Here is a 13,524-nt window from a genome sequence, read left to right as displayed (position 1 = left end):
CACAGACTATCTTACGAGATGGGTTCATGCATTTCCACTTAAAAATAAGTCGGCACCTGAAGTGGCAAAGAAAATGTATGAATTCATACATCAGTATGGATGTCCACAGCGTATACTGACAGGTCCTGGGTCAGAATTCACTAACGAGGTAAATACTTATTTCTGAGGTTGTTTTTGACTATGTCTTCAACGCACTTTCAAGTCACAGATAGTTAACAGTGAACATGAGCTGCATTGTCCTTGTGAGTTCTTCTTTATGACCATTTTTGCTGACGCGTCTCTATGAACTCCCACTCAACTTTTGGCAAGGATTACTGCTGGTCACCCCATCAGAGTTGCTATAACCTTTTATTCTTTCTACCCATCAAACCTGTCCAAAGGAAAGTTGATGGCATACATTTTTTTTCCCTTTCAGCTTAACCTAGAGCTGTGCAAAAAAATTGGAATACAATGTAGCTTCATCAGCCCATACCATCCACCAACCCATGGACTAGCTGAAAACACAAACAAATCCATCAAAAGGTAATTTTAGGGCAGGGAAAATTATAGTATTAATAGAAAGGAGAATGCACCACACCTGAGCTGACTGTGCTGGGGAGGGGGGCTCCCCCAGCAGGGCAGAAAGGAGAATGCACTTTGACAGAAGCTACAAATTGCTTCAGATGTTTAGTCCATTGAAACTCAACTTCTCTTTTATTTCAAGTCAAAGGAATTACCCCACTGCACTAGGATGGCCTCTTTATGCCTTTTTGATCGCATACAATTTCTCTCAGTAAAGACAGTCCTTCCCCCGCCCCCAAATAATCCATCTCCATTTTTTACAGAGCCTTGCGGAAGTCGGTTGATGACAGCGCGACTAATTGGGATGAATTTCTTGGGGACATTGTATTTTCTTTGCGAACAAAACCAAACATGACAACCAAATTCTCACCCTATCAGCTACTGTACGGCTTTGAGGCAAGATTGCCAGACCAGGTCTCAGACAGCTGCACAGTAGGTGTCCTCCAGCTTTCAGGTGCACGTGTTATTCTGTGATTGTTCACTTTACAAACACAGCTCCTTCTCTGTTTGTTTCCCAGCCGCCGGAGTCACGTGATTCTGGGAGACTCTCAGCCTGCATTGAAAAAATATCAACTTTTTAGGGGAGTGTAGAAACTCCCAGGGTGGTGTTGCTGCAGGGAGAGCCAGGCTCACCACATCCCTGCTTAGCTGATTGTGCTGGGGAGAGGGGATCCCAGCAGGGCAGCTCTCTATGTCAGGAGGGTGGGAGGGTTTTTTCCCATTTGTAGCGGTGGGGCGGGGGGGGACAAGATGGGAGACACACTCTTGTGTATGTCTGGTTGAATTATGATCCTGCCACAAATGCACACATGGGTGGGGGTTCCTGGGAGAAGTTTGAAAATCAGGAAACGGAGCCCCCCGTCCTGCAACCCCTCCCCTGACTATCCCTTACATAAAATCCCCCACCTATGGTCCTTCTGTAAACATGGTAGTTTATGGTGGGAAGGACCATACTCAACACCTGAATTGGGTACTGTCCTGGGGTGGGAAAGGCTTTCATGGGCTGGGGCTGGGTGTGTCTAAGAGGGGAGAATGTGTGTGTGGGGAGGAAACTTCCCAGCTGCCAGTGCCACTCCCCACCTAGGGACCCCACTCACCTACCTTTTGCAGCCCGAACAGCTCCCAGGCCCCCAGGGCAGGGAAACCCGAACACAGGGGACAGGGGATACAATGCTGGATCAGGAGAGTGGGAGCCCTCCAGCCTTGGGTACAGAGCCCTCTGCAGTGGCTGGAGGAGAGGGGAATTGACTCCCTAATGATCTCATCTTGGGGGAGCTGGGGTTACAGATTGGGGGGTGTCAGAGGCCTGTCTGTGCTGAGTGGGGGCGGGAGTTGCAGTCACGGGTCAGTTTTTGCTCTTCCATCTCAGAGTAAAATCCACCTTGGCTCCTTTGCTGCAGGCTGCCCGGAAGGCCAGAGGTTCCCAGGAAGCCCCTTGAGTGAGCGATGGGGGTCGGGGTTACTTGCATGAACATTAGCACTGGTTAAAGCAAAGGTGCTGTCGTGACAGGTACAAAGCGGTGAGGATGACGTACAAGACTGAGAATTTTGTATGTTTCCGCAAACTTGATCAGCTGAGAGCTGGCGTTTCTGCGATGGAACCTGGGAATGAAAAAGGAAAAGGAGTGGAGCTATTCCGGCCACCGCTGAAGAGTTCTCCATGTTACTTGACAAGTTCAGTGTCCCGAGCCCCACGGCTACTGCACAGCTCTGACAGCAGCACTCGGCTGCTTCGGCTCCTTGCTGTGTGCAGGAATAGGGTAGCAGCCCTTTCAGTGGTTTGTGAGCCCTCTAGTGGTGCTCACTGTGATCTGTGTGTTGGAAGCTGCCAGGGCCCAGTCAGAGCTCAGTGCGCATTAGCCCAGGGCCTGGTATGTTTGTAGGTAGATGATAAACATGGTTGTTTGGGGACCAGCTGGGCCAGGGTAGTTTCTTCATATCATTTTTGTTGTGTAATGAGCAAAAGACGTTTTTTGTATTTGTAACACAATTAAACAAGGTTTGATACATGTGCCTGTTTTGTTTGAAAACCCAGCAGGGTTCCTATAAACTGCATCATTTGTAACTGTCCATGTAATTTCTGTGAAACCGTCACACAAAAATGGCCATTCTGGGTCACACCAAAGGCGTAGGGCTTATGTCACTGGCGTTAGGGTGATGCAGTGCCTGTGTGGACACTGCGGGTTACATTGGCTGTTGGTGTCAGACTGGCCAATTTCCCGGGCTCCGGGCTCCCCGTTCCCCACTGGGAGCCTGGCTGCACCGAGGCTCCCCAAGCATTGGGAACCGCCCATGAGCGGCGGGTATAATAGGCCGAGCGCGGCCGGTGCCACAGGACCCTGGTCATGGGCTTGGCAGGAAAATTTTTGCTTTTTATTTTAGGCCGGGGCAGAGCAAAAGTGCAGGTTCTTTCTGGGAGGGACAAGAGGAGAAAAGGTTTTGATTTTTCACAGGGCGGCTTGGGGGTCTGTCGAGGGGAGGTGTGACTGTGGGGGCTCTGGCCAGCCTGGGGCTCCTCCAGGCAGGCTGGGTGGGGGGGCTTAGGGCTCTGGCTGGCAGGGAGGGCAAAGGGGCTTGGATTTTCCGGGGGGTGTCTCGGGGCTCCGGCCGTGGACTGGGGCCAAAGCATCTTAGGGCTCTGGCTGCGGAGGGGAGGCAGGGGGGCTCGGGCCTTGTGGGGGAGGAGATCTCAGAGCTCCGGCAGTGGGAGTGGGAGAAGGGCTCGGGCCATGGTGGGGAAGGGGGATGTGGGGTTCCAGCCATGGAGGTTGGAGGGGGGCTCGTGCTGCGAGGGGGCAGGAGTTCTCAGAGCTCTGGCCATGGGTGGGGGACAGGGAGTCTGGGGGCTCCAGCTGCAGAGTGAGGCCTGAGGGTCTCAGGGCTCTGGCCGTGGGGTGGGGCAGGGGTCTATGGCTGCAAACTGGGGAGCAGAGGGCTGTGGCTGTGGGATGGATGGGGGGCTCTGACTATAGCGGGGAAAGGGGGAGAAGCTCGGACCGTAGGGGAGGGGCTGGTGGAAGGGGCAGAGCTGGGGTCTAGCTTCCCCAAAATGGAGCCACCCAGCAGGGAGCCGGGAGCCAAGAGCCCAGGGAGCAGCCCCTGGACTCCTGAACGGGACCTGGGAGCCTTGGGGCAGCACCTGGGCTGCTGGTGGGGAGCAGGGAGCCTTGGGGCAGCTGGGCTCCTGGCAGAGAATGGGGAGTTGGGAACCTGGGAGTCAGCCCAGCTGGGAACATGGAGCCGGGAACCCAGGCAACAGCCCAACAGGGAGCCCAGGCAGCTCTCAGTCCCCCACCTTTCTCTCCCTCCCCCACACCCATCCACCCACCCCTCCGCCCCCGTTAAGGCGGAGGGGTGGGTGGGTAGTGGAAGTGCTCCCGTGAGGCCGTGCATCACTGACAGAAAAAGGGCAGAGTGGACATGAACTGCCGCAGGAATTACTGCTGTACATTGACCTAACATAGGTCGGCTTAAGTTTTTAGTGTAGACATCTCTGTAATCAAGACACCTCAGCTGACGAGTCCCAGATCTCCTCAGCATCTGGGGAATCTGCACCAAGACAAAGGGTCTTATGGTTAACACGTGGACTGGACGAACGTCAAAGCAAAGCAATTTCCCCAACACGATTGTTCGTCACTGTTGGACAGTGGGTACCACAATGCATAAGAGGGACGGCTACTTGAGGCTTGATTGTTACTTTGTATTATGGTGGCACAACCGAGATAGTGGCCCCCATTGCACCAGGTGCTGCACAAAAAACAGAGAGAGATTGTCTCTTTAGAATACAAGCTCTTCAAGGTAGGGACAAAAGGTGGGAAAGGAACTCTAGGTAAAGTAATTCGCTATTGTACCAAGTTACTGGAATTGTCAGCTGAGCTGTAAAAACTGGGAGAAAGTGTCTCAAGTGTTACAACAACCTCATACAATAAATGTTGATGGGAAAAGGTGTAAAATGCAAACTAAAAGACTGAACGAGGTGTCAATCGCCCATTTCAATTTAAGTGGTCCCCTGCAACATGTGTGACTCCCTTATGCTTAATCTGTCTCACCTAAATTGTATCACTGGTGTCATAGATTTACTCCCCACTTTGAACTTTAGCGTTCACAAGATGGGGACCTGCATGGACTCCTCTAAACTAAAATCCTAGTTTAGATCTGGTTCTCTCTGCCACCAGTCAAGTTTTAAGTGTCTGACACACTCCCTGTTCCCCCAAAAACTTCCCCTGGGGAACACAGATCCAAACACCTTGAATCTCAACACAAAGGGAAACAAACCATTTCCCTCCTCCCCTTTCCTAGTGCTTAGGAGAGATACCTTGATTCAAACTCCTTGAATCAAACAAAGAGGGATTCACTTTTTCCCCCTCCCCTTTCCCTGAAAATCCAAACAAGGGAAGAAATCAATTAAATTCTCAAAAAGAAAAGATTTTATTAAAGAAAGAAAAAAAAGTACACTCTCTCTGTATTACCAGGATGCAAAAATACAGGGTCTAACTTATAAAAACTGGAGAAACTTCCCCTCCCTCCTCCTCAGCATAATCAAAGTAACAGCAAACAGAAATAAAGAATTTTCTTCAGCAAACACACAATTGCAAATGTAGAAAGCAACTCAAAAGACTAATCCGCCTTTTTAACTAATACTCACTATACTGGATAGTAGGAAATACTCCAGGAGAACTTGGAGACATGTCTGGCCTCTCTTAGATCCAAAGAGAGCACACAACTCAAACAAAGAACACAGACAAAGTCTTCCCTCCACAGGGATTTGAAATTATCCTGTCCCTTGATTGGTCCTCTGGTCAGGTGTTCATCAGTTTACTGAGCTTGTTAACCCTTTACAGGTAAAAGAGACTTTAACCCTTAACTATCTGTTTATGACAACTGGACATCCAGGTTTCCTTCTCCAGAGTGCAGACATGAAAGAAGAGCTCTGTGAAGCATGAAAGCTTGTCCCATAACAGATACTACCTCACCCACCCCGTCTCTCGCATATCCTAGGACCAGCATGGCTACAACTACAGGGCAAACAAATGGGTGTGTCAGAAATTAGGCCTAATTGGTGAAAAAAATTACCAGGAGATGGGCTATTTTGCACTTTATTTCCTCTTAGGGGTTTTTAAAAAGAAAAAAAAAACTTTGGGGCAGTGGCGTAGCCAGGTTCTAACATCAGGGGGAGCGAACACATAAAAAAAGGCGCCACCCGACATATCAAATTACACCTCTAGCTCGATATAACGCAACCCGATATAACACGAATTCGGATATAACGAGGCAAAGCAGTGCTCCGGGGGGCTGCGCATGCACCCGGTGGGACAGCCCCTCTCATCTCTCCTGAGGGGGCTGCTCTGCAATCTGTGGCCCCTGGAAGCAGGCAGCACACAGGAGTGGGGGGGGCACAGTCCCCCACATAAGAGAGACAATCGGACAGAGGTAGGCAGGGTCTGTTGGGGGTTCGCATGGGGGAGAGGGGGGCTGCACTGGGAGACTCTCCAATGCAGCACCTAGCCACGCTGGCTCTGTGCATCATGAGGCACTTGGGAAAAGGAGGCAGCAAGAGCGAGAGGCCGAGGAGGAGGTGCCCTTCCCCTCCCAGCTGGGGCTGTGAGTCCCTGATCTCACAGAGTCTCGTCGCTGCAGGCACCCAGCCCCCAGGTACTGGGCTGCAGTGCAAGCTAGAGGGGCTGATACAGAGAAGTCAGGACCAGTCAGAGCACTTCCCATGTCATCATGAAAACTCACTCCTGGAAAGCTGGGTGAGGTAATATGGTGGTGGTGGGGGGGAGGAATATATATCAAGGTGGGTGAGGTAATATATTTTTTATTGGACCAACTTCTGTTGATGAGAGAGAGAAGCTTTGGAGCTTTCACAGAACTCTTCTTCAGGAAGAAGAAAACTCCATGAAAGCTCCAAAGCGTCTCTCTCTCTCTCTCTCACCAACAGAAGTTGGTCCAATAAAAGATATTACCTCACCCACCTTGTGGCTCTAATTTCCTGGGAACAACAGGGCTACACCAACCCAGCCTACAGAAATGCAAGATTCACATGAACAGCACAGAGTGACCATCATCACACCAGGACACTATTTTCACGATTCATCTTAGCATAACGTCATCACCACCAGGCAGGGGCGGCTCCAGGCCCCAGCACGCCAAGCGCGTGCTTGGGGCGGCATGCTGCGGGGGGCGCTCTGCCGGTCGCCAGGAGGGCGGCAGGCAGGCTGCCTTCGGCGGCATGCCTGCAGAGGGTCCGCTGGTCCCACGGCTTTGGTGGAGCCGCGGGACCAGCGGACCCTCCGCAGGCACGCCTGTGGGAGATCCACCGAATCCATGGGACTGGGGACCTCCCACAGACAAGCTGCCAAAGGCAGCCTGCCTGCTGTGCTTGGGGCGGCAAAATACCTAGAGCCGCCCCTGATCACCACACCAAGGAATTAGCACTACCAGCACAATGAGATAAATACAGCCACATGTGCATGCCAAAAATTCACAGTACAAGCACCCTGGGGTCCACACAGCAGGATAGTCGTGTCAGTTTAGCTTTCAGGCTCTGAGTCCATCCTCACTAAACTGAGTCCAAAGTTTCAGCTAAACACAAGGGCACCTGCAAATAGCTGAACTAACAGCAGGATCACTAACACTGGCACAATAGGAGGAGTTGCATGTCAGGGCACTAATTCCCAAGCCCAGTGCAAGGCAATATGGGATCCAGGCACCAGGTCCTTTGAACCAGAATTTGTACTCACAGGAGAGTGGGATGAAATTAGAGAAGTTACAGAAGGCAACTCCCAAGAAACAAGGCATTGACCAAATGGCTGGTGGATGTTAAACAACCATCACCATCTATTGTGTGCAGCAAGGGAATGACAATTAGTAACTTAATGACCACCAGCACCAGAGAATTACTCAACCCTGGGGCTCAGCAATGCCTCCCCCTCCTCCCAACATGATCACAAGCCCTTCCCTTAGGAGACAATTCAGGTTTCCCCTGATAGCCTGATTTTCCCTCTCCTACCTCTCCCTGCCCCCCAACATGGTGCCTGGACTTGTGTTTGCCAGAGCACGTGGACTAAACTAAACATACTACAACAGCAGATAGTCCATTCCAGCCTTCCCTTGGGAGACAATTCCATCCACACCCCCAAGGCAGAGATTGTGCGGCTATGAAGATTTCCCGATAGCCTCAGTTTTCCTCTCCTTCCCCCCCACCCCATCCCTTCCGCACTGCCTCTTCCCTTCCACCCCTCACCCCCTAAGAGGCAGTCACCCAGATGCCAGGGAGGGGGAAACCAAGCACACTACATGGCCACTGTCTCTGAGAGGCAGGCGTCTCTGCCTGGGCAGGGAGGGCAAGCAGGGGCACCACACCACACAGGAGACGCGCCTCCCCCCCAACCAATGCCTGTCCTGGTCCAGCTGCCCGGGTGCAGGGGATGTTTTTGGAGATGCCTCTGGCTGAGCCCCCTGCCCCCCACCATGCAGACGGCCATCCCAGCAGCAGCCAGGTGCTGGCTCTCACAGCCACCTGGGGGGTTTCCAGTCCCCCCAAGCCACCCTCACCACAAGAAAGACCCCCCCCCTTTGAAATACACTTACCAGCTGCTGCTACTGGCTGCCTTTAGTTGGGTGAGAGGTTAGGAGCTGCTGCTGCAGAGCCGGAGAAAGCACACCTGCCACAGTGCCACGAGAAGCAGGTAGGAGAAGGAGGTGGGGGTCTCTCAGCTGCTCAGCCCCTTGCTCCAGGAGCAGTTCCCCTCGCTGATTGGCTGGTGGCCAAAAACCACAGCAAGCACTCACACTCCCCTAGCTAGCTACCCTACTGCCCCCGCCGAACAGCTGATGGCTCGTGGGCCCCCATGGGCCCCATAAACAATTGACTGGTGGGTGGGTGCCCCTGCCCCCTATAGGGGCATGCCCCGACCAACCCCCTTCTTCCCCAAGGCCCCAGCCTCTCCTCCTCCCCAGGAGCCCAGCTTGCTGGAGCTCAGTTCTTTCCCCCTCTCCTCGCTGCCGGGTGATCAGCTGTCTCCCTCCTGCTGGGAGACACAGCTGATCGGCGGGGTATGCAGCAAGCTGGAGGAGGCCGCCCCCTGGTGCCATGGTAACCCCACCTAAGGCGCAGCTTTTTTGAAAATGTGCTGAGGGGAAGCAACTGCTTCCCCTGCACCCCACTAGCTACGCTACTGCTTTGGGGGACAAAGTAGAGGACGGGGAGTGAAAGCAACAACTCCTGACCGAAAGAAGCAGCAGCAGATTGTCCCTGTTGTTTCTACTGTCTATGTTGTCATGAGTACAGTGTGTGTTGATATCATTTTGTGGCATAATAACTTCTCTGTCATTTCTTTGTTCAAAGCTATCAAAAGAAATGTTTCAATTGACCCCAAATGGAAAAACAATGCATTTTTTTTTAAGTTTGTGAATATTTTGGGGATTTTGTCATCTTGTCCTGATTTAAGGTGGGGATTTTTTTTTTTTAAATATTCATAGAATGGGAAAACATTTAAAAAATTCCTATGGCAACTGATTTCACTAGAATGAAAAGAAATTTTCTCCCAATGCACACACATAAGCATGCACATGTGCATACCCCCCCCACACCCCCTCGCACACACCCCTCACTTTTACAGTCTTCAAACCTGGTAATAACTAGAAGAATTTGACATTTTCTTGTTCCATTGTTTATTGGGAGAGACAGGGAAATTTCTGCACTGAAGCAAGGCAGAAAACTATAGTTGCAAATATTTTTTCTAACATATAATTTTCATGTAGCTGCAAAGCACTGAGCAGAGACCCACAGATTGTAAGGCCAGAAGGGACCACTGTGATCACAGAGTCTGTAGTACGGTGCATGCCATGACATTGCCCGAAAGAACGGGGGATGATTCCATCTGCTAAAGCACAAGAGCTAGAATACAACGGAGGGTGATTCGGACCAAGTCTGAGAATCCCTGGCTGAGATGATTCATCAAAGACTTTAAAAATTAGGGGCCTAATGCTCTGTTATCCATGGGGTCTTTGTCTTCTCCTCCTCTGCTTCGCACCTTGTGTTGTCTTCAAGCCAAGAGAGGGCAACGTGGCTGCAAGGACCCTTCCGATTTGGTGGCATTTTACACGCACTTTGCTTAGGTGCAAATGACTGCAGGAGTGGCCAGGCTGAGAACCAGCCCCGCTGCCTCCAGTGGTTACTGCTCACTGCAAGGCCCGGCCGACACTCGGAAGTTGTGCTGGTGTAACTGTGTCAGTGAGGAGTGTGATCATTTTACAAAATAGCCATACCCAGGCCAGCCCTAGGTTGGGGTCAGTTACACCCGTATGATAGAACCTGGCGCTTTTTATCTGCAGATGCCACAGCACTTTATGTAACAGATCAGTGTCATTTCCCCCATTTTACTGAACAGAACATAGGTCTCCTGGGTCCCACTCCCCCGCTCTAGCCACTGGGCTCCAGTGCTTCCCCTTACAGATCAGTGCACTTACAGAGGTATCGCTTACTCCCCATCTCTAGACTGGCAGCGCTGAAGCACCACATGTTGACAAGGCCATAGTGGCAGGAGAATCCTGCCCACCATTTGTAGGTCTCAGTGGATGAAATTCAGCCACTTGCAGAAAGCAACGCGCATAGCAACACTCGCATAGCTGGTCATGCCCATAACATCTCAGCTCAAATGCCCAGGCCCAGGCACCACTTGAATCAAAATAAGCCTTCAATCAGATCTAAGTGATGCATCGGCCTGGTGATTCAACGAGACTTACTCCTCAAGGAAACTCCTCTTCCTAAATCGCTGTGGACTACAGGCTAGGTGCAGTAATTGGTTCTGGTATCCACAGGAAACAATTCAAGGACCCATTCACTCATGGATGTAGGAGCAGGCGTATGTTTTGTTGATTAGCACAGCAGTTTTCCACACTGAAATGACGTTCTTCAGCTGAAGGTTCAGGCTCACAGCGCTGGTCAGATTCTTAATGTAAATTTCCTCTTTTCCCTCTTTTTCTAAATATTCTTTAAAGGTCTCCACTATCCTGTTTATAAAACACAACAAGATTGTAAATGTACAGGACACCGAAGACTAAGTGCCAACTCTGACAGGCACACCCAATTTCTTGAATTCTCTTTTCACACTGTTCATCACTTCATCTGGTATAAAGTGGTATATTTTTCTGCAGAAAGCTTTGACTTTTTGTTGAAAAATGAACTCCCCCAAACCTGAAAATGGTTTTGTTTTCAGCAACCCAAAAGTAAAGATTTTCAGTCCAACAAAAACTGCTGAAAAGTGAAACATTAATGGCCAGATAAACAAAAATGTCCCCAAATTTTTGGTTTTCTGAACCACATTTTTTGAGGAAGGAAGATGCTTCCCAAGAAAATTTACATTTAGTCCAATGCTAAATTTTTCATTCAAAAAATTCCCATGTGTGTAGTTTCTAAAGCCTCAATTAGTAAATATTCAAGAGTTGTCAGACAAGTGGTAACATTTCCTCCCACCAATTTTTAAGCAAAACGGCCTGTACTTAAACAGCAGTGAGTGAAATTATCCAGTACTGGACATAATTCTGGGGAAGAAAACAAGGCATTAAAGGGTCATATGGAATAGAAGATTCTCCAGCCCTTCACTAAAGAATGAGATTTAATATCCCTTCTGGAATTTTTATCATTAACAATGGATGTTCTTGTTCTTGGTAGAAATGTCTAATCCCTTCTTAAATCTCATTAAATTATCAGACTCAGTGACTTCACGTGGCAGTGAGTTCCACAGGCTAATCCCAAATCATGTGAAAAACTATTCCCTCTGACCAGTTTTGAATTTCCCACCTTTCAATTTCATTGAACATCCCTTTGTTCTTGTGTTATGGGACTGGAAGAACAGATGCCTCCTGATCTTCCTTCTCTAGACCAGTCAGTATTTTATAGACCATTATCAAATCTCTTTTCCTTTTTCCAAATCTCAGTCTGTTCAGTCTCTCATCATACTAGCTTCTCCACACACCTGATCATTCTCATTGCCTGTCTCTGAGCCCCGCTAGTTCTGCAGTATGGAAAGTCTGAGAATCTCTAGCCTAGATTATTAGCAGCTGCAGGTTATCTAATTCCAGAAGACTTGGAAATCTTTGGAAAATGACCTTTTATATGTTATATGAGTTGACCTTTCCCTTTTAATGCAGCATACAAGTAATATACAGGCCATTTAAGATATTGGTCTCCCCCCCGCCACCACACACACATTTACTTTGATCTTTTTACCTGTATTTCACAAAACAGACTAACAACCCCCCCCCACCCACAACAAAGGCTCTTAAATCAACAGGGAATAATTTCTAAAGTGGTGTGTGCCAGCTCCAAACTCAAAGTTAAAAAAATAGTTTTTTCATCTTAAATGTCTGTACAGAGCCCGTGGCATATTCACAGACAAGAGAAATATGTCGTTACCCCCAACTGTTTTCGTAGCTTTGTAATGTCACTGTGATCATTTCGTGCAGCTCGATGATAAAGAACTCAATATTGACAGTGGATAATGCCGTTGTTAGCTCCTCCCTCTCCTGGTCAGCCAGCTCCTCATGGTAGCCCTTGTCTACCAGGAAGAAGGGATTCTGAAATGAGAAGCACCGTGTCAGTGGAGGCAACTGCAGAGGTGTTGCAAAAGTGGCTGGATGCCCCGTCCACAAGAGCGGCACCAGGGTTTTTGGCGCCCTGGGCAGGAGTCCTTCCGCGCTCCCGGTCATTGGCGGCAATTCTGTGGCGGGGGTCCTTTCACGCTCCCAGTCTTCGGGGCACTTCTGCGGCGGGTCCCGGAGTGAGTGAAGGACCCGCCGCAGAATTGCCACCAAAGACCCGGTGCGTGGAAGGACCCCCACCGCCGAATTGCCGCTGAGGATGGCAAAATGCCGCCCCCCCACAAATCCTGGTGTCCAGTCGCCTAAATGGAAGCACTGGCCCTGCCCGTCCACAGGGCAGTTGAGGATGTGCCTGATGGAAGAGTGTCCCCATTTGCCTCAGAGCGGGTGTAGCCCAGCGACACTTGCTTCTGCCCTACGTCTAGGGGGCACTCCTGATGTGGGATGGTGCAAGTGACTCTGCATGTGACCTCAGGTCAGTGCTGCAGTACCTGTGGCCAGCAAAACTTTCATAGCTTTTATTGACCAGTATATACTGGGCTAATGTCTATCTATCCATCTATCTCACATTATCAATATTGATACCACAATGCATTAAACACATAACAACAATATAACATCATATTGTAGATACATTTCTAGCAGTCACCTGGCCTGAATTGGTCTGTGTCTTTTTATAATCCTGTTCCTTTGTGCTAAGTATCCCATAACACTTTGCAAAACTGAAGTCAGCTTTGGCATTAGAAAAGAAGAAACTTTGTCAAAGGCAAAATACAAGCTGGACCAGTACCTGGAATGCTAGTATCCAAAACAAAATAAGGGAAGATAAAGAACAACAAGGTAAGGAACTGGCACAGGCTGGTGGGCTGGATTTTAGAGATGTGTAAAGCATTTTGTAACTTGTAAACCATCCTATAAATACTACTAGCTGGGAGCACACCTTCTGTGTAAAGTGAATTTAAACAGCCGCACAAGACGGCTTCTTGGAAACTGGCATGGTACTAAGTCTTTCTTCCAGTACTATGCTATTATTATTGTCAGTGTTGTAGACACGTTGGTCCCAGGATATTAGAGAGACAAGGTGGGTGAGGCAATATCTTTCATTGGTCCAACGTCCGTTGGTGAAAGAGAGAAGCTTTTGAGCTACACAGAGCTCTTCTTCAGAGCTGGGAAAGACCAACAGACGTCTCTGTATACTCCTACTGACTTTTAGCAATAAACATGACTGATACTGGATCTTTGATCTCTTGAATATATTTCATAATGAACCAAGATGTGGGCAAGCAATTGTACAATTTATCAACAATTTTAAGGCCATCGAGTCCCTTTGTGCCCATCCAGCCCAGCCTCCTGTCT

The 13,524-nt window shown here is 49.5% G+C and overlaps 1 protein-coding gene across 1 annotated transcript in view; it reads right to left on the bottom strand.

Moving 5' to 3' along the window:
- Positions 1 to 9,245: 9,245 nt before the first annotated feature.
- LOC120404066 (E3 ubiquitin-protein ligase RNF213-like) overlaps positions 9,246 to 13,524 on the bottom strand; it is an 81,757-nt gene continuing 77,478 nt past the window's right edge. Inside the window, exons 35-36 of the mRNA XM_039536074.1 lie at positions 11,984 to 12,144; positions 9,246 to 10,578 (exon numbers count right to left, since the gene is read on the bottom strand). Coding sequence (XP_039392008.1) covers positions 10,407 to 10,578; positions 11,984 to 12,144 — 333 coding nt within the window. The 3' untranslated portion in view covers positions 9,246 to 10,406. The remainder of the gene's footprint in view (positions 10,579 to 11,983; positions 12,145 to 13,524) is intronic.

This window comes from Mauremys reevesii, linkage group 4, assembly GCF_016161935.1.
Source record: "Mauremys reevesii isolate NIE-2019 linkage group 4, ASM1616193v1, whole genome shotgun sequence".
Taxonomy (NCBI): domain Eukaryota; kingdom Metazoa; phylum Chordata; order Testudines; family Geoemydidae; genus Mauremys; species Mauremys reevesii.
This window is presented reverse-complemented; position numbering and strand designations above follow the sequence as displayed.